We start from the raw sequence: 21,657 nt of genomic DNA on the forward strand, positions 1-21,657 counted from the left end.
AAGCCAGAAGGGCATGCGCCACCGATTTGGTACTGCCATCTGCACAGGGACATAAGCGTTTTTCGTGTGGAATCTGTTGGAATCGTCCCTCAAGTACAGCTGAGGGTGATACATTCAATTTTGTGAGAGTAAAAGCACGTCTATATTTTATAATTGCTAGGTTATGCAGATAGGGTGCCAGAGAGTTGAAATTGGAAGGTGGAAAATAGTCATACCATGGGCAAAATTTCCTTATTGTGGCCAAGTTGTTCTGATGCTCGATAGCATTTAGGCGCTGACAAATGAGACTGTTTGCTTTACTAAAACCCAAAGTGAGTACAGTGCTATCTCAAGTTACAGACTCTTCAGGTTATAGACTCCGCTAACCCAGAAATAGTACCTCAGGTTAAGAACTTTGCTTCAGATTAGGATAATTAAAGAGGGTAAGGATTTGCTGAATCAACAGATGGAAGTGGAATACAAAAAAGGAAGGTATGAGGAGGTTCGGGAAACAAGCTAAAGGAAAACAAGTAATGGAAAATCTGTGTGTTCTTTTAACTATTTTTATTTAGTATTTTTGTTAATTTTTTTGTATATATCTTTTTGTCGTTGTTATACTTTAATTTTTTTTAATAAACATCTTATAAAAAAAAAGAACTTTGCTTCCAGATGAGAACAGAAATCGTGCTCCGGCAGCGCAGCAGAAGCAGGAGATCTAAAGTGGTGCTTCAAGTTAAGAACAGTTTCAGGTTAAGAATGGACCTCCAGAACGAATTAAGTTCTTAACCCGAGGTACCACTGTAGCTGTTGTGGTGATAAACCACAATAGTGAAGTTTTTGATAGACAATTTTAGTCCAGGCGCTCTTGTGACAATCTTGCAGCACTAGGGATATTAGACCGGGGGAATTTGAGTTTAGGCATCTAAGAGGGACAGTACCCATGTAGCTCTGGTATTCACATGCTCAAACTATCTTGACAGGAGTCACGAGGAGGGATGCCAATGGCCGAGGCCCACCATTACAGTGGCACCAGAACCATTCACGAAATGGCACCGGAACCAGCCACAAAATGGCGGCGGCACAGAGATGGAGCCCGTCGTAAAATGGCCATGCAAGTAACTGAGCTGAGTAGGCCACTCTTCCTGCAGGGTATTGTGCAGCAGGTAATGGCAGCCCACTGGCGATCCTTGCAGCCACGCACAATGACAGCCTGACCCACACCTCACAGGTTTGTTGTGAAGATAAAATGGAGAAGGAAAGGAAAGGAAAGAGGCTGCTGTGGAGGGTTCCCTGGCAGCAACTCTTAGGATTCCACTATGTTGCAATGTGCAGAGGACCCCTTTTCAGACTACACCACAGCACAACTAAAGTACTGTATAGTGTTTATGAGCAGCATATGAGACAGGGTAGTGTGCTGGTTTAGACGGACAGATTTGAATTTGAACCAGACCCAGGTTCAATTTCCGAAATTAAGCTGACTCTGAACCAGTCACCCTGCTCTTGGCCTCAACTGCTTCTCAGAACTGTTGCAGAGCAGATCTAGAGGAGGGTCCCAAGTTGATCAAGGTCAGGGAAGAACCCATAACGATTTGAGCCAGGTCTGCCTGCCAAGAGAAGAAACGACTGTGCTAAAAAGGTATAATAACGTGAGCAGCAGTCAGTTCTTCCAACCCACAAGCACTATTTAACTGGGGAAGATAAGGAAAGCAACAGCAATTAGCCTATATGGAAAAGGAGCAACTTCCACCATCTACAATGAAGATAGTAAATGGATGTGGCTTTGGTCCTGCTTACAGGAGGCTACACCTCTAATCATAAATATGGATTGTAGAATACACACACACACAGGCTGAAGTGGAAATTGGGGTGTGCAGGGTGTTGGGGGAGGGGTAGTACCTCTGGTGGGGATACGTTATGCTCTTCTGAGGTAGTTTGTTCATCTTTGGTCCCCACCCTGCACTCAGCTCTCAGCTGTGGCTCCTAGAAGCTGTCAGCAGGCGACAGCAGCCACACCCCAGGAATGGCTTTGACTGGCCAGCTAAAACCAGGAGAGGGTAGCTGGTCTTGGGGAAGGGACTTAACCTGCATGCAAAAGACAGGCTCTGGCAGATTGAGCGGACGGGACCATTAGTGGGGCCAACAGTCATGAAGGCAGTTTCTGCAAGTGCTGAAGTGAGGGGCAGATGAGGGTCATTAACCTGGGAAGGCAGACCAGAAGGAAAACTGACCTTAAACCTCTGCTGCCTTGCAAGACAACCCTACACAAATCCCTGAGATGGTTGGATGGTGCCTTGTACATCTCCTTCCAGCAAATTCTGCAGCCAAGCTGGTGCCAAATGTATTGGGAAACATCAGCAAAGCCAAAAGGGGAGCCTTGTCATCTGGGCAGCCCAGGACCTCCATTACGCACGGCCCAGGCTTGTGCCCCAGGGATGCTGCTAACACAGTGGTTTGACCTCACCCCTGGAGGTGCACTCCATTGTCTCTCGAGACAAAATGCCGGCCAGAAGTGGCACTTCTAGATCTCCGTGGTATTTGTGCACAACTTTATATTGCTAGTCTATCTGACGTATTCATGATACGGTTTGTTAGCAAACAAGCGTAGAAGTGGTTTACTATAACTAGGAGTGGAAATACTGTGACGCGTGGGGAGAGTTATCCATCGTATTATGATATTTTAAAAAACCTATTCCCATTTACCAGAAATTGCCAACTACCTTCCAGGCATTTTTACTCAACAGTAAGTCCCAACTCCCAACTAAGTACAGTGGTACCTCGGGTTAAGTACTTAATTCGTTCCGGAGGTCCGTACTTAACCTGAAACTGTTCTTAACCTAAAGCACCACTTTAGCTAATGGGGCTTCCTGCTGCCACTGCGCCACTGGAGCACGATTTCTGTTCTCATCCTGAAGCAAAGTTCTTAACACTTAACCTCTGGGTTAGCAGAGTCTGTAACCTGAAGCATCTGTAACCCGAGGTACCACTGTATGTGAGTTTAGGATTGCACTGTTATTCCTGCAATGCCCCTGTAACTGTCTCAGAACCACCTTACAGGTTTTTTGCCACCTTTAGGTGTAGGGGGAGAGTCTTCCCTGCAGCACCTCACAGGATACTAGGGTGAGGTTTCCACTTGTGAGCAGAGCTGGCTACGATGCACCATGACAGCTGCCCTTTGAATCGTGTTTTTCCCAGGAGACTCCTTGTTCTGCCTGGATGGCTGAGCCAGACTTAGGCTGTCTGCAATGTAAATGCAAGGAACTCCTGCCAAGAGCTAGAAGAATGAATCTAGGAGCCTTACAGACCACCTTTCCTCAGCTAGCCTATCCTGCAGGTAGCAGCCTCCAGGCAGACATTATCCGAGCAGCTTAATAATTTTGCTTTAATTGTTCTACAAGCATCAGCTAGCTTCTGCAGAGAGACAAATTTAGCACACACAGAGGCTTATATGTTCCTGTTGGACTTGGGAGAACAATTCAGCGAGAAGGCAGGCTATAAAGAGTGTTAACGACCGTGATTTATATACCAGCTAAACAAAGGCAGAATCCACAGGCAGGACGGCAATTTGCTCTTCAGATTCACTACAGCTGTCAGATTCATTTTGATGCAATATCTGATCTGGGGTGAGAAAGCACTCCCTGTTTGGATAGTGCTAGACTAGACTCTGCAGGAGATGCATTATTTTATTTCTCGGCTTTGAATTGTGGGTGTGGGTGCGCTTTGGGAACATTAATGAAAGGGAGCGCACATTTATCTCAAATCACCGAAAGCTTCAAGAAGTAATTTAGAAGAGGCAATTGAGTCAAGTCCTTTTGAACAAGTGAGATCACCCGGGATATTCACTCCCGGGTTAGCATCCCAGACTGGATCAGTTACCTTCATGCATATCTCCTCATCAGTAATTTCCTACCCTGCTGCCTCACTGGTGAAAGGATCCATAACAACAGGCTGGAGCACTTGTTAGCTCTTTGAGGCCAGGAGACTTATATTTGCACTGTACATATAAAGCAGCCTCATACCACTTTAAATGGTCACGGCATCTCCCAAAGCATTCTGGGAGCTGTAATTTGTTAAGGGTGCTGAGAGTTGTTAGGAGACCCCCTATTCCCCCCCCCACAGAGCTACAATTCCCAGAGTTCCCTGGGAATAAGTGATTGTTAAACCTCACTGAGAATTATAGCACTGAAGGGGAAGGGAATAGAGATCTCCTGGTGGCGCTGTGGGTTAAACCACAGAGCCTAGGACTTGCCGATCAGAAGGTCGGCGGTTCGAATCTGTGCAACAGGGTGAGCTCCCATTGCTTGGTCCCTGCTCCTGCCAACCTAGCAGTTCGAAAGCACTTCAAAGTGCAAGTAGATAAATAGGTACCACTCTGGCGGGAAGGTAAACGGCGTTTCTGTGCGCTGCTCTGGTTCGCCAGAAGCAGCTTAGTCATGCTGGCCACATGACCTGGAAGCTGTACGCCGGCTCCCTCGGCCAATAAAGCGAGATGAGCGCCGCAACCCCAGAGTCGGCCACAACTGGACCTAATGGTCAGGGGTCCCTTTACCTTTACAACAGCTCTCAGGCCCCTTAACAAACTACCATTCCCAGGATTCTTTGGGAGAAGCCATGACTGTATAAAGTGGCTTTACATGTACAGTGCGGACAGGGTCCTAGTCACCAAACCACAAATAAATTCCTTCTGGTATAACTGGAGACATCCATTTTGTGGTGCTCTAACTGGCCCACCAGTGCCGATTCCAGTACCTCTATGATGTGCCCCAAGATCCCATCTTGTTCCCTGACCATTTCCTCCAATTTCACTATTCAGAGGCAAGCACCATTGCTTATGTAGCCAAAGCAACAACACCCACGCAGAAGAGAGAGGAATCAGCAGACTCAAGGGAACACTAAGATCTGCAAAACTTCAATTTTTTAGGTAGAAAAAACCCTGCTTCAGAGTGTAGGAACCCCAATGAGCATGTACAGTGCTGTCTGACTGCTTTGGGGGCAGAGAGAAAACTGGGTGGAAGACAGGATGAAATAGAGTATCCCGGAGAGGATCACTGAGCAGGAACACACCACAGAAGTCCCACTTCTGCTTTTTAACGTCTAACTATCTGCTGCTGACAGGAGAGATCACCATGCAGTGTTTTGGAGCACAGTGTCAGCGATATGCTGAGAACACCAGCTCTACTTTTCTTCCACCTCGGACTCTGTGGCGGCAGTAAGCACCTTGAACAGGTGCCCAGACAATACTACAGGTTAGAGGGGAGTTAACTGAAACTCAATACGACTTGTTTCCCCCCCTCGTGCCTCTTACATTGTCGCGCTGAGCACACTTAAGCTGGAAATTTGACTATAAGGGATTGATTAATCCGCACTTTTCTGGCTGTGGAAACGCAGCTGTGTTATGGGAGCAGCATTTGACCTCTTCCAGGAACTAAATTTCTCCTTAATCCCTTTAAAACCTGATGAAGCAGCATTGCTGGCCATGTTTTGACAAAGTTGCTCCATGTTGCTTCACTTAATTTACATAAGCCAGAGCATGTGCGCACACACAGAGGAGTCAAATTGCATACAAAGTCCAAAGGGGACACAAAAATATGGAATTTCTCCACGCCTTATAAATTTATAAGACTTCTCCATTCCCTGGCAAACAAAACCACGGCCATTTCTTCCACCCAATGCTAGAAACTTAATACAATGCCAACAAATTTTCAAGTTGAAGTTTATTCATAATCCGCAGACCTTCGAATGGTTTTCATGGCTTCAGTGGAAGTTGCCTTGAGCACCTTCCACTAAAGCTGAAGAGGTGACTCAAACGTTTTTATAGACACTCAAGAGAACAAGATTACAAAATGCAACTGCCTTTCTTCATTGAATCAGGAGACAGACAGAATTATCTTGGGGCAACCAGTGAGCCATTGTTGATCTAATCTATTTTACAGGTTGCCTGTTCTTCTGAAGAGCCCTGCACTTGAGAAGGCCACAGCCAATTTCTTTCATGCGACAGTTCTAGAAAAAACCGGGGTTCGCTTTTGCAGCCCAACTCCTTAACCAAAGACCACCCACAAAGCATCATACATGTGTCACAGAAAGAGGTGTGAATTCTCATACCTGATAATGCTTTGATGATTGCATTATCTGGCCATTATTTTGAGATAGTAAATACTTTAGTTGTAGAATCCAGGTCACAGGCCTACCCCATTTATGAACAAAATATGCCCTTAAGACAGGATTTGAAGGAATTTTAAGTAAAAGAACTATTAGGAAAGGTTTCTCCAAGATATTTCATCCTGCACAGGAAATATTTAGAGCCAGTAGAGCGCTGCTTCTGCGCGTGATGCAATAGAGTGCTTCTGCACATGCACGAAGCGTGCAGAACGCTTCTGCCCATGCGGCAAAACCCGGAAGCATACACTTCCGGGTTTGCAACCCAAAAATCTGCAACATGAACCTAACGCAACTAGAGGTATGACTGTATTCTGAATACCTTGGGTTTTCAAACAGCTTAATTCCCAACATTTTGGCTTCCAAACACCGCAAACCCAGAAGTGACTGTTCCGGTTTGCAAACTATTTTTGGGAGCTGAACGTCCGATGGGGCTTCAGATTGGCTGCAGGAAGCTCCTGCAGCCAATCAGAAGCCGTGATTTGGTTTTTTAACATTTTGGAAGTCAAACAGGCTTCTGGAATGGATTACGTTCAACTTCCAAGGTACAACTGCAATGCTTTTTATAGAGGGCATTGGGAAACAGTTTATGGAGCCAAGGGGGTAGTGGAACAAAAAAGTTTGGGAACGACCAGATTAGCATGTCATCTGAACCAGGATATATGGTTAAGCTGTTTCTCCACTAACCATGACCAGCAGCTAAGGCTGTTCTTGGGTACCAATCATAGTTAGCACAAGTCCCAGCTCAGATTACCTAGGCTTAGGCTCAGTGCAACACAGGAGCAAAGGAGCAGGCGTGGTAAGCCATTGGACTTAAAATGCTGCACAAAACAGGTCCCTAAATGGGCCCCAATAAACTTTTATTATGTTTTTGAATATGCTGGAAGCCACCTAGAGTGGCTGGGGCAATCCAGTCAGATGGGTGGGGTACAAATAATAGAATTATTAAATGATTATTATTGGTGTGTTTAACAGTAACCTTTTGTTCCTGCAAAGATCACAAAACAAGGACAAGCGAGCAAGGGCCTCTCTAAGGGAAGTGGATGGTGCCCTCATCCTAAGTCCTACCTGTTCCTGGTGTTTGTAGAAGCCATCTTGACAATCCTCTGCAAATCAGCTCATCTGGAAAGGAAACATGAGTCATCAGCCAATCAGACTTCAGTTTTATCACTTTTTCAAGAAGATCACACGTCACTCATTATATAGCATTTGAAAATTGCAGGAGCTCTTTCAAATATATTCTTGTTGCTCCCTGCAGCAGCGGTAGCCTTTATTAGCACAATGCCTTTATGACTAACAAGTCACAGAGTAGCAAACAAGCTTTCAAGCTCACCACCCCCCTTCTTCAGGCTAATTACTAATCAAAAACTAAAGCCAAGAGTATACTGTATGAGAAGAGGGTTGTCCCATTTGTCTTTGGTGTAACATGAGATCTCTTCACTGCAAACACCTAATTAAGTCTGTGCAAAACCTCTTCAATTCCAGCTTGAGTATTACAACAAGCTTTTCGTAATTCATTCATTCTCTCTCTCTCTCTCTCTCTCTCTCTCTCTCTCTCTCTCCATCTTCTTTTCTTTTCTTTTTTCCTCCCTCTTTGCTATATGTCCAGCCTGAAGAAGCATTCCGGTAAACCCAAAAGCTTGCTCATTACTTTATGACTTTTCAATTGATCCCAACCATTGCTTTTCGTGCTTTCTTATTTTGTTTTTTTGTTTTAAAATCAGGTACAGAGATCTCTGCAAGTCCTGCTTCTAAGACAGGTCACTCTCGCTTATTCTCATTGTAGAAATGAACAGCTAGAAATGTCGACTCCAACAAAACTGAAGTAGGCCTCGAAACTTCATTTCTTAGCAGGGGTTCCCAAACTGTAGACCACTAGTGGCCTGTGGTGTGTCTATAAAAATGAAATTTTAAAAAGCGTGCAGCATCTAACACAGCTCATTGCTATTGCTACAACAAGCAGAAAAATTATTAAGAGGTCTGCTAAGACCCTCAGCGATTTTCAAGTGGTCCATGGAGACAAGGGTGCGGCAGGAAGAGAGTTTGGGAACCACCACAAGGCTACCCTTAGTCTACCTCTTAAGGAGGATTATTACAAGGATTAAAGTTGAGAGCATAAGGAGAAGCAGAGGAAGATGTAGTTAAAAAGATGCTCAACTGTTACATTCAACAAGTATACAATCTATGTATGCAGATGGTTGAGCTGTACACTCCTACAGTAATTCAGAAGGCCCAGTATACCTGAAGGAGCGTCTCCACCCCCATCGTTCTGCCCAGACACTGAGGTCCAACTCTGAGGGCCTTCTGGCAGTTCCCTCACTGCAAGAAATGAGGTTACAGGGAACCAGGCAGAGGGCCTTCTTAGTAGTGGCACCCGCCTTGTGGAATGCCCTCCCATCAGATGTCAAGGAAATAAACAACTATCTGACTTTTAAAAGACATCTGAAGGCAGCTCTGTTTATGGAAGTTTTTAATGTTTGAAGTTTTATTGCATTTTTAATATTTTGTTGGGAGCCGCCCAGAGTGGCTAGGGAAACCCAGCCAGATGGGTGGGGCAAAAAGGTAAAGGGACCCCTGACCATTAGGTCCAGTTGCGGACGACTCTGTGGTTACGGAGCTACTATTATTATTATTATTATCAATGAGTATACAGGCAAGCTACGTATGTGAGCAAGCATACACACTTTCACACAAAGACTTGAGACAGCCAGGACTTCCGGTCGGTGCCAGCGCTTAATGGCGGTCCTACCTCCGAGCTCCGGAGAAGGACTGCTTCGCAAGTTCGGGTCTTACCCGCTACGGCGAGCGGGGGACCCCTAAAATCCCAGGCGCTGAAGCCTGAGAACAAGGAGACTCGGTGGGCACCTTCGCGCCCCCCGGTACCGTGAAAGAGCCTTTTTAAAGGCTACGGATCGACATCGGGAGAGAGCGCGGTGCTGAGAGTCGCTACCCAGCCTGCGAAGTGAAGCCGCGTCGCCATAAGCGGAGAGCGCCGATTCCTTCCTGAAAAGAAAATCTGGACTGAATTCCCGTGAGTAAGAGCTGGAAAACAATCGGGACCCTTTAAATTTCAGAAATTGGGCTAAAAACGGGGAGATTTAAACAAAGGAAGTCTGCCTCCCCCCGACTGCATGAAAGTGAAAGCAACGGAACTCTAAACTTGCATCCGTTTAGACCTGCTCTTTGATCATATAAACCGGACATTTAGACCCTTGATCTCCCCTCTAGCAAGCAGGGCAGAGGGGAGGTGAATTCGACTAATAACTGCATGATTTATTTGGAGGAAAAAACCTCTGCTATCTCATCTATTTGAAAGCTTGAAACGGTCTGCCTTTTTAGTACACTGAGCTGACTTTTCCCTGTGAAGTGACACCTTGATACAAAGTTTCCACAGTGCCTGACTTTTGTACATTATAAGAAGAAACAGTATAAACAGTATACTGGGTAACTGTGGCAATTGGAAGTTATAAGACTTTAGCAACATTGACTTTGACTGGGTTAATCTCCTTTCTTTCTACATCTTGGACTGTCTCCTTTGTTCTTGTATTTGGAAACTTCCTTCTATGGCCATTTTGATTTGCTCCCTCTAGAGGATAAAGTAAAGTCCGGCACGGCCTAAGACAGTGGAATTTTCCAAGGGAGAATAAATCCCGTGGGAATTGACCTTGACATGAGTGGACCACAAGAAGAGATAGCTACAAGAGCTAAGACCAAGCAACAACAACAACAACAACAGTTGCAGCTGCAACAAGCAAAGAAAAGAGGCTCAATCTCAGGCGCAACAGCCGGATTAGCTGGAACAACAGGACAAGACAAAGGAGCAGCCGCTTCTATGGAAGCTGTGACAGAAGCTTTGCTTAAGATAAACCAGACTCTGGAGTCTCTGACAAAACAGACTTCAGAGAACACACAAAAATTAACAGAAATATCAACAAGATTAAACCAGAATACAGAATCTATAAACAAACTGGTCGAGGAAAACGCCACCACGCGTCAAATTGCCGAAGAGGCCAAAGCCACTGCTGGAGAGACGCAGGAGAAATTAGAGCCACTTGCCAAGAAGGTTTATGAGCATGATGCAACTTTGGCCTTGTGGGAGTTACAGAGGAAAGAGAGAAACTTAAAATTAAGACTGATTCCGGAGAATGAAAGAGACAACCTTGTGGAATATTTGACACGGGAGTTTGCGGATTGCTGGGACCTTGAGGAAGACGAATTCAAAATTACAACTGCCTTTAGACTGGGTAAAAAGCAAGATAGAAAGACACCGAGAGATTGTCTGATCACACTCAGATCTAAGGAGGAAAGAGATAAAATTTTAGGACTACACTTTGAAAAGGCCTTGCAAATTGGAAATTCAGCTGTACAGATCTTTAAAGATATACCAAAATACATTTTGGATTTAAGAAACTTCTACAAGGATTTGGTTCTTTTGTTAAAGAAAAACTCTATCCGCTTCAGGTGGGAGTTCCCACAAGGACTGTCATTCGACTACAAGGCAAAGAAAGTGAAAATAAAGACAATTCAAGATAAAGACAAATTTTTGGCAAGATACCAGGAGGACCTACAGAAGGGGACTGTGGACGTACTTGCAGAACAGAGGAGAGCATTGGATATCCTGAATCTCTCGTTTGGACAAAAACCACCACCATCAGAAGAAGAGCAACAACTTGGAGCTGTTGGAGGAGCCTTAAGAAAATAACAAGATGGCTTTGCAATTCCTTAGTTGGAATTGTAATGGACTGAATGGGCCTTTGAAGAGAAGACAAGTATTTCATATTTTGAACAGAGAACAACTGGACTTGATATGTTTACAAGAAACTCACATAACCAGAGCCCACAGGAGATTACTCACAAATAAAAGGCTAGGACAAGAATTTATTTCATCAGACAAAGTTAAGAAGAGAGGAGTGGTAATATATGTGAAGGAGAAATGGGCTCCAAAAATGATATTCAAAGATGAACAAGGGAGATATCTGGCTGTGGAGATACAAGTACAAGGAGAAAAATTTTTAGTTGTTGGAATTTATGCACCAAATGAAGGCAAATCTGACTTCTTTAAGAGACTTCATGAAACTTTGACGGACTATCTGGATTACAATATGATAATCATGGGAGACATGAATGGCGTGGTCTCCACTAATATGGACAAGGCACAAAGACTAACAGTCACTAAAGAAGGGAGACTCCCTAAGACTTTTTTCGAAATGACAGAAAACATGGACTTGATAGACATTTGGAGAACAAGGAACCCTCTGGAGAAAGAGGGAACCTTTTTCTCCCAAGCAATGATGACCTGGACCAGAATTGACCAAATCTGGGTTACTAGTGGACTGGCTCCAAAGATTAAGAAAGTGGAAATCTGCCCAAAAACTTGCTCCGACCATAACGCCGTGAAGATGGAGATGAAACTCACAATAACTGGTCAATTTAGATGGAGAATGAATGACACCCTCTTTCGAGATAAGGAGATTCTCACGAAGGCCCAAAAGACCCTAAAAGACTATTTTGAAATAAATTTGAGGACCGACGTGGAGAAAAGAGTGATCTGGGACGCAAGTAAAGCGGTTATGAGAGGATTTTTGATTCAACAAAATTCAATAAAGAGGAAAAAACAAAATGAGAAAAAAGAGAAGATCTTGGAAATGATAAAGGAAGGAGAGAGGAAATTAAGAACAAAACCAAAGTCTCAGGACATTTTAAGAGAGATCAAGTTATATCAAACTCAATATATGGAATTGATGAACCAAGAGATTGAATGGAAGATAAAGCAAATGAAGCAAAAGACTTTTGAATCAGCAAATAAATGTGGTAAACTTTTGGCATGGCAATTGAAGAAAAGGCAGAAACTAAATACAGTTACAAGCCTAGAGGTGGATGGAAAGAACATATCTAAACCCAATGAAATTAGAAATTGCTTTTTAAGTTATTTCAAAAAACTCTACACCCAAGGCCCGCAAAATGAAGAAGATATAGACAAATTCCTTGGAAGATATGGATTACAAAACATCTCTCAGCAAAGTAAGATGGACTTGAACCAGAGAATCTCAGAACAAGAGATAGAGGCTGCCATTCAGAATATGCAACTGGGCAAATCTCCGGGACCAGATGGACTGACTTCTAGATACTACAAATCGCTGAAGGAATGGCTGATTCAACCACTAAGAGAAGTTTGCAATGAGATTCTTGAGGGAAAAAGGGCACCTGAATCGTGGAAAGAGGCATATATTTCACTCATACCAAAGTCAGAGACTGAAAAGACCCAACTCAAGAACTACCGCCCAATATCACTCCTTAATGTGGATTACAAAATTTTTGCAGACATTTTGGCAAAAAGATTTAAAAGAGTTTTGATGGAGAAGATTCATAAAGACCAAGCAGGCTTTCTCCCTAAAAGACACCTAGCAGACAATGTAAGGAATGTAATAGACATCTTGGAAAAGCTGGAGGTGAATATAAACACTAAAGCAGTATTGATCTTTGTGGATGCGGAGAAAGCCTTTGATAACATCTCTTGGAGTTTTATGAGGAAGAATCTTCATGGGATGGGGGTAGGCCAGGGTTTTGAGAATGGTATGGCTGCAATATATTCTGAACAAAAAGCTAAACTGATTGTAAATAATGTTGTGACTGAGGAACTTAAGATAGAAAAAGGAACACGACAGGGGTGCCCAATTTCCCCATTACTTTTCATTTCGGTTCTGGAGGTGTTGCTGAATATGATAAGAAATGACCAGCAGGTCAAAGGTGTGCAGGTCGGAGCTAAACATTATAAGTTAAGAGCGTATGCAGATGACCTAGTATTGACTTTGCAAGAGCCAAACACTAGTACGAAAAGGGTCTTAGAAATAATACAACAATTTGGCCAGGTAGCTGGATTTAAGTTGAATAAGCAAAAAACTAAAGTTTTAGGGAAAAACCTAACAGATATGGAAAAGGAGAAATTTCAGGAGGAAACAGGTTTGATAGTGGTCAAGAAGGTCAAATACCTAGGGGTTTATTTAACACCTAAGAATGTTAATTTGTATAAGGACAATTATGAAAAATGTTGGTCAGAGATTAAAAAAGATTTAGAAATATGGTCAAATCTGAAACTGTCAATGTTAGGCCGAATTGCAGTAATTAAAATGAATGTATTGCCTAGAATGTTATTTTTGTTTCAGACCTTGCAGATTCTTGACAAGATGGAATGCTTTAAGAGGTGGCACAAAGACATTTCGAAATTTGTCTGGCAGGGCAAAAAGCCCCGAATTAAATTCAAAATACTGACTGACGCTAAAGAAAGAGGGGGTTTTGCCCTGCCGGACCTAAAATTGTACTATGAGGCAGCAGCTTTTTGCTGGCTGAAAGAATGGATGCTCCTCGAGAACACGGACATCTTGGATCTGGAAGGTTTCAATAATGCTTTTGGTTGGCATGCATATCTTTGGTATGACAAAGTTAACAGTACTTTTAAAAATCACATTGTTAGAAAAGCATTATTTAATGTTTGGATAAGATACAAAGACCTATTGGAAAATAAAACCCCTAGATGGGTGTCACCGGTGGAGGCTAAAGCAGTGAAGAAACTCAATATGGAGGTCGGATGGCCGAAGTATTGGGAAATCTTAGAACAGGATGGAGACAAGTTTAAACTACAAAGTCAGGAGAAATTGAAGCACAAAGTAGAAAATTGGTTTCAATATCGCCAAATAATGGAATTTTTTAAACAGGATAGGAAAATCGGTTTCCAGGTGGAGAAATCAAAACTAGAGACCGAATTGCTAGAACCCAATACTAAGAATTTATCTAGAATGTATAACTTGCTGTTGAAATGGAACACACAGGATGAAACAGTTAAATCTGCTATGATTAAGTGGGCGCAGGATGTTGGACACAACATTATGTCAGATGACTGGGAATGGTTATGGAACACCGGTATCAAATTTACGGCATGTAATGCCTTAAAGGAAAACATTATGAAAATGGTTTACAGGTGGTACATGACCCCAGTCAAACTGGCAAAAATCTACCATTTGCCCGATAATAAATGTTGGAAGTGTAAAGAGACTGAAGGTACTTTCTATCACCTTTGGTGGACATGCCCGAAGATAAAGGCCTTCTGGGAAATGATCTATAATGAAATGAAAAAGGTACTTAAATGTACATTTCCTAAAAAACCAGAGGCCTTTCTCTTGGGCATTGTTGGCCAATTGGTGACAAAGAAAGATAGAAATTTCTTTATGTACGCCACAACAGCAGCAAGAATACTCATCGCAAAGTATTGGAAGACACAAGATTTACCTACTCTGGAAGAATGGCAGATGAAAGTGATGGACTATATGACATTGGCTGAGATGACAGGCAGAATCCGTGACCAACGCAAAGAGACGGTGGAAGAAGAATGGAAAAAATTTAAAAGCTATCTTAAGGACTACTATAAACTGAATGAATGTTAAAATGTTGTGGTTGCCAGAAGTAATAGGGTACAGGGATACAAGGTTAGACAATAAAAGAGGACTAAGATGACAGAGATTAGAAAGTAACAATTGGGAGTTGCTAGTTCAAATATGGACATTGGGATGCAGAGAGGGGGGGTATGGGGAAGTCCAAGAAAAGAGGTTTATGAAAATATCTTTGAAACTATTCTGTATGTTTGTCATTTTTTGTGTTTGTTTGTTTTTCTTAAAAATGTTGTAAAACCAATAAAAATTTATTAAAAAAAAAAAAAAGACTTGAGACAGCCAACCCCTGTGTTCAGTGTAATGTGTGAACAACCCTAATGGAATAATTGTCAAAATAAATACTGGGAATTTAAACATGCTCTCGATTCAACAGCTCTGCAGCAAGAAATAGTCTTTCCTTCCCTCTTCTGGTTCTTTCTTTCTTCCTTTTTTCCCCTCTCTCTTTCTCTCTCAAAAAAGCCAACAACAGACACACACCGGTCTTCTTACACACTTAATAAATTTTAAGGTGCCAATGGGTTCTTTCAAAGCAAAAACAGGAAGTTTCCACTCTTTCAAGTGGTTTGCTAAACCCCAGCATTACTTTCAACAGGGAGCTTCAAAAGCCTAGAATTCACATTTAACGCTAGTAACGCTTATAAACACAAAATAGACATATATATTACAGATAAGATTCTTTGAGCGAGTCCCTGCGGCTATTATGATTTAGTTAGTGCTTCCTTCGATTTACTAAAAGACATGCAGAGAGTTCTATCTGGAACAGAAGGAGTGGGGGACAGAAGTCTGGTGCTAGAACTTACGAAAGCGCAGGAAAGAAGATAGACAGGATGGGGCTGGGACAAATTCTAAACCACCAAGGAAGCATTTTATTATGGGTTGGGAGAAGAAAGGCCAGGCTCCCAGGGCACACCTAACTGCACTATCAAGTCAAGCAGCGACTAAGGTAGAATGAAACTGATGCACCTTATCAATTGTGTTTGGTTTGTTTGGTCTGTGTTTTGTTAAAAATAATTAAAAAACAAAAGGAGGGGAGTATTTTGTTGTGAGCGCCTATATGGAAGCCTGCAATCTAAGACCTTGCAATAGGACAGGTAAAAAACAAAAGCAGCCTCTGGCAACCTGGTGCTTTCGGAAAACAGAGTTTGCCAATGTGATGCTCTTCTGGTGTTTTAGACGACAGCCGCTTGTTTTGCCTTACATCACCGCAAAGGATTGCATTGAAACATTGCTAGAAACATTGCTACAGATGAAGTGAAATTAGCAAAACAAGCTCACCAATGTTTGCAAAACGTTGAGGCAGTTATACCCAAAGTCACTGGACCCAAAGTTTTATTAGGCAACATTTGTCGATATAGGGACACAGGTGGCACTGTGGGTTAAACCACAGAGCCTAGGACTTGCCGATCAGAAGGTCGGCGGTTTGAATCCCCGCGACGGGGTGAGCTCCCGTTGCTCAGTCCCGGCTCCTGCCAACCTAGCAGTTTGAAAGCACGTCAAAGTTCAAGTAGATAAATAGGTACCACTCAGGCGGGAAGGTAAACGGCGTTTCCGTGCGCTGCTCTGGTTCGCCAGAAGTGGCTTAGTCATGCTGGCCACATGACCTGGAAGCTGTACGCCAGCTCCCTCGGCCAATAAAGTGAGATGAGCGCCGCAACCCCAGAATTGGTCACGACTGGACCTAGTGGTGAGGGGTCCCTTTACCTTTACCTTGTTGATATGCTGTTAACTTTACCATTTGGCATGCCTAATTTGTAGTTCCAGAAAAAGAGTAAAGAGCCTGTGCAAATCCACCCAAATACATATTGTAAAGCACTTTGCAACATCAAGAAGAAGTAAACACAGTAGTAGCAAACAGGATTCTTCTCTGACTCTCTGTCATCACTCAGAGTCCAAGCTAAAATCGGATTTAAGCTTCTTTCCGCAAGTGATGGCAATACAGATGGCAAGACATAGAGAAGCCCACATGCCATGAATTTGAAAGAGAAGGAAGCATACTAATTTGCTCTCTAGTGAAATTTAAAATTGGCAACACATCCTCCAAACAAAATAGTTCTTCATGCAACAGGATGGATTTTGTTGGCATATGGCATGCAAATACCCAAAGGTGTTTTTTTTGGGGGGGGGTGTATGCTACTACATTTGCACACCCATTTTGGATACTGGAAACAGATAATGAACTAGTGCATAGGATGGAATGGGGTCTCCTGTACCTTGATGAGAAGGTGGCACAGCTTTTATCATACTTGCAATACAATAACATCCCTTTTCTACACAACTATTAAAGATACAGGAGCCCTGGCTGCAATTATTAAGGTTACAGGCGCCCTGGATTCAATATGTCTGGTCACCCTAAGTCTGCATAATGGATACAAGCCAGTTAAAGTTAAGCACTATCCCTGCATGATCAAAGTGTTGTACAAGCTAACACACACACACACACACACACACACACACACAAATAGAGAGAATGAGGGGAAAGGAATGTTTTAATAAAATGAGGCCAGTGTCAGTCGACTGCAATCTTAACCCCATTTACTGGGCAGCAAGACCCATTGAATTCAACAAGACTAAGTTCTGAGTAGACAACAGGACTGTGCTCAGTGAGGCTGAGGGTACGTTATTTCATATGTGGTGGACCTGTAAAAGGGTAAAAGTGTATTGGGAAATGATTCGTAATGAATTGAAAACAATGTTCAAAAGTACCAGAGTCCTTTTTGTCAGGGATAATTCAAACGGAAATTCCCAGATGTCAAAAAAGGTTATTTATGTATGCCACTATGGTGGCCCATGTTTGGTTAGCCCAAAAATGGCAAACAAATGAGGTCCCAACTAAAGAAGAATGGCAATTTAAAAGTGATGGAATACGCGCAGCTTGCAGACCTAACATATAAAATAAGGGAAGAAGAACATACATTTAAAGAATAAAAATGTTTATTGAATATATGGAGGGGGGGATTGTGTACACTTGAAAATGTTGGCAGCATTAAGATAAATTCAACAGCGTAAATAAGTTTAGATGGATGTAATAATGGAATACTGAATGGTTTAGTTTAGGTAAAATATGCAGGGATTTATGTTATGCAAAATGAACCATGGAAAGAGAAGGGAAGTCACTGATATTTTAAGGTTGTTTAAATGAATATTCTAAAATGTAAAACAGGAAATTTAAATTTTTTAAAAAATATTTTTTTAAAAAAAAAAAAAGACTGTGCTCTATGATGACCAAATACAGTGGAGCCTCGGGTTATGTTGCCTCCAGCTTACGTCACCCTCGGCTTGCGACCAGCACAAACCCGGAAGTACCGGAACAGGTTACTTCTGGGTTCACGCCGTTCGCACATGCACAGAAGTGCTAAATCGCGCTGCACGCGTGCGCAGATCCGATGCTTTGGGTTGTGTCGTTTTCCAGTTGCAGCAGGGCCTCTGGAACGGATCCCCGCCGTAAACCAAGATTCCACTGTATCCTTTTTTCTAAACCAGATTTTGTTCTGTAAAACAGTCATTCATATTTGCCTCATTTTGTAAAAAACATTCCTCCTCCCTGTTTCCATAAAGCAGATGCCTAGCTATTTTATTTAATTACTTTGAAAAGACTAATATAAAGATGTCAAGGATTGGACCTTGGACCTGCTGCACAACAAGGCAGATGTTGTACCATTGAGCTCCAGTCTTTCCCAATGCTTTGGTGAGCAAAAAAGTTTTTAGAATACTTGGAAAACATATAACAGACTGTTCCACATGGCGGGAGCCACCACACTAAAGACCCTGCCAATTCAGGAATCGGGAAAGTCGACTGAACCCCCATGCCGTAATAAAGCTCTTGATCCAAATGTTCAGAGGATCATCTGTGAATAGCACAATGCACCTCCCATAGGCTTCAGATCAATATTGTGCAGATCCACCTTTTTTAAAAAAAAATAAAATGTGTGTATACAAATTGTAACTAAATTTGCTACAGATCTAATGGAAATGAATTGCTTGATGCTCCATGGGGAGGCTCAAATCTCAAAATGGGTTATCTGCTCTTTGGCAAGCCTTTGGTCGCTTCTCAGTGAGCAGGTATATTTGAGTCGCTTCTGAATTTTGTATGTCCGCTTTGCAACTTCAAAAAACGTTAAAATTCCTAGTGAGTGAGATGGAGCCTTGGCTGAAGCGAGATTGAACGAGCGGCCTCTAGTGGCCAAAGTTCAACGCAGTTTTGTAGAAATGACTTTTTAAAAATAAATGCAGGAAAAACCATTTGTTAACATAAACCAACAACTATTACACAACAACAACAACAAAAACCCCGTACCCGTTTCATCTGCTGGTGGATTATTGGAGCTCACTTCAAGCATTCAGCATTATTTTAAGACGGTTTTGCAACACTTTACTACCCCAAGCACCATTTCACAGATTTTGTTTTAAAATGGGTTGAACCAGATTATCCTCAGGGTCCCTTCCAACTCTAGACTTCTATGAATCTGTGTGCAAATGCAAAATACTCTAATGTATACATAATAGCCTCAACGTTGGCCATATCTAGACTTGGGACAAACTCCCAGTCCTTCACACACCTCCTGGGGCTCTGGAGCCACACCCCAAAGTTACACAATTGGTTCACACATATATAGGCACACGCCAAATGCTAGATCACTACCCTGTATTATCGTGCAATGTGTGCACCAGAACTGGTCAGCACACTACTATCCAGCCTAGGATATGCCCGTATTTTTTCAGACACACACTGAGTGAAGGAACAAAGGCCATCTTTTTTTATTCAGTTACAGAATATCAAAAACTCTTTAAAACCACAAAATCAAATGCATAGTGCATATATCTAGACACACAATATAGCAACATCTAATCTTTTCGCAGAGTAACAGTCTGCCATGGCTACTAACCCTGTGGAAAATTTTGAAAAGAGCGTTTTAACAGTAACTCATAATTTAGATAGTTTTGGTTGGCTAGTTTAAGGCAAAGGGGATACTTCCATTTGCTAACAAGGCTTGTCCCAGAAGGATGCACGTTTTCTGTTGCAAACGGTTCCGAAGTTTCCAAAGGGGCATAGGAAACATTTAAATAAATAAACAACAACAACAAAACAACAACAAAGCTCAGCATCCCCCACCCCGCCCTTCTCCTGGTCTTTCAAACCACCAAAACGCACAGGCAAATAACACACACACAAAAAAAATCATTTGAGGCACTTTCCACCGTTTTGCAGCCTCGACTGACTCGCCCCTGCATTGCTTTTTTTAAAAAACAACAACAACAACAACAACAACAACAAGCAATTCCCCAACAGAATCCCACGGCACACACTTTTTGACGGGATTAACGGCTTGACAGCCCGGAAAAACTCTCTGCAAAAAAGCAAAACAACAAAACAACAAACCCAAACTTTTGGATGTTGATGCTGTTTGTTTTCAAAGCGGCACAAACATTGAGTTGATAACCTCCCCACCCACCCCTAAATAAATAAATAAATAAATAAATAAATAAATAAAGCGCCCCATAGCTTTTGCAAGGCAGAAATGGACGGCTGTTTGCTTTTGAAAGAGCTTTCTCATTGAGTGCCTTATAGAGTCTAGAGGTAGGGAAATGGACTCTCACCTCCGCTACAGCCGTGCAAACCCCATCAGGAGCGAAGAGGGGAGGGGGCCAAGCCTGGACCGGCCTCCCCCTCTAGCAGCAGCAGATGAATAGAGCCAGGAGAGGAGGCTGTGCTCGCTCGCTTGCTTTGCTTACTCGCTCGCTTTCTTGCTTGCTTTGCCCTTCATAACCTGTTGCTGCTCCTGCTGCTGCTGCTGCAGCTGCTGCAGCCTCATTGCACCGGGCAGAGACAGAGAGAGATGCGGGCTGCAAGAGCTGGCCGCGGGATTGGCTGGCCTGAAGCGACAACCAGAGAGCAGCTCCAGGGGCTGCCGGTCCCGCCTCCTTCGCTCTGACCACGCCCCCCTCCGAAGGCGGTCTCCTCCTCCCGCCCCCTCCTCTCCTCTGTAGCCGAAGCGTCTCCGGGAAAACCCGAAGCGCCGGCGGCACTGAAAACCCGGCAAGTCCGAGAGTTCGAGACCCGGGAATTCAACCTGGGGCGCTAAATATTATTCGAATTACAGAAGGCAACCGGGGAGGGTAGTGCGAGACTTAAAACAGCATGCTCCGGAAAGGACACCACTTTCATTAAGCCAGTGATTTTTTTAATGGCATACCCCTAAACATTTTATGAATCTTTGTACTTTTATCCATTTCCTGTATTTATTTTCCCCGAAAATGGTGATTTTCTTGAGTCAAAATGAGAGCACCCCTAAACATTTTTTTTAGGAAAAAACAACAACACACTGCATTAAGCTAAGCAAAGTTCACCAGGGGTTAAACCCTGACACTGGTTTTCAGTGTTCAACTTCAGCTATGGATAGTGCTCCAGAGCATGTGCAGAATACCCCTTCCTCCCATGAAGCAACCCTACCCAGCTTTAAGAGCAAAGTTTCCGGGTCAAAATAGGTCCCCTGCTTACCAGCTGCTCATGTTGCCCTATCTCAGGGTTTCACACAAAGGCCCAAGGATTTAGCCTTTTTCCTCCGTGTTTCCCCCACTCCAAAGTTTAAACCAGGGTTTCCCAAACTCTGATCTCCAGCTGTTTTTGGACTACAACTCCCATCATCCCTAGCTAGCAGGACAAGTCTTCAGGGATGATGGGAATTGTAGTCGAAAAACAGCTGGAGACCCGAGTTTGGGCAACCTTGGTTTAAACTATCCCCTATTTAAGGTTCCTCTTTTATGAACTGGGAGGTGTAGGGAAGGAGAGAGGCACCAATATGGGCATAGTAAATCTGTTTTAAAAGAAGTAATTAGAAGGTGGCAACTGTGTACTGAACATTAGCTAGAAGGCTGGTCTAAATAAACATTGTTTTTTTAAAAGATGAGCTCAAAAAAGCAAACATCCCCAGCAGTGACAGATATCACTTGGGTAATATACACATTAGGGGTCATAGGTGACGCTGTGGGTTAAACCACAGAACCTAGGACTTGCCGATCAGAAGGTCGGCGGTTCGAATCCCCACAACGGGGTGAGCTCCCGTTGCTCAGTCCCAGCTCCTGC

At 43.1% G+C, this 21,657-nt stretch overlaps 1 protein-coding gene across 1 annotated transcript in view; it reads right to left on the reverse strand.

The window, feature by feature from the left end:
* Positions 1-20,443, reverse strand: part of AFF1 (ALF transcription elongation factor 1) — a 154,374-nt gene extending 133,931 nt beyond the window's left edge. Inside the window, exons 1-2 of the mRNA XM_081206940.1 lie at positions 20,172-20,443; positions 7,201-7,254 (exon numbers count right to left, since the gene is read on the reverse strand). Of these exons, the coding sequence (XP_081063066.1) occupies positions 7,201-7,226 (26 nt within the window). The 5' untranslated portion in view covers positions 7,227-7,254; positions 20,172-20,443. The remainder of the gene's footprint in view (positions 1-7,200; positions 7,255-20,171) is intronic.
* Positions 20,444-21,657: the final 1,214 nt, after the last annotated feature.

This window comes from Podarcis bocagei (genome assembly GCF_964188305.1).
Source record: "Podarcis bocagei genome assembly, chromosome: 9".
NCBI classification, from domain to species: domain Eukaryota; kingdom Metazoa; phylum Chordata; class Lepidosauria; order Squamata; family Lacertidae; genus Podarcis; species Podarcis bocagei.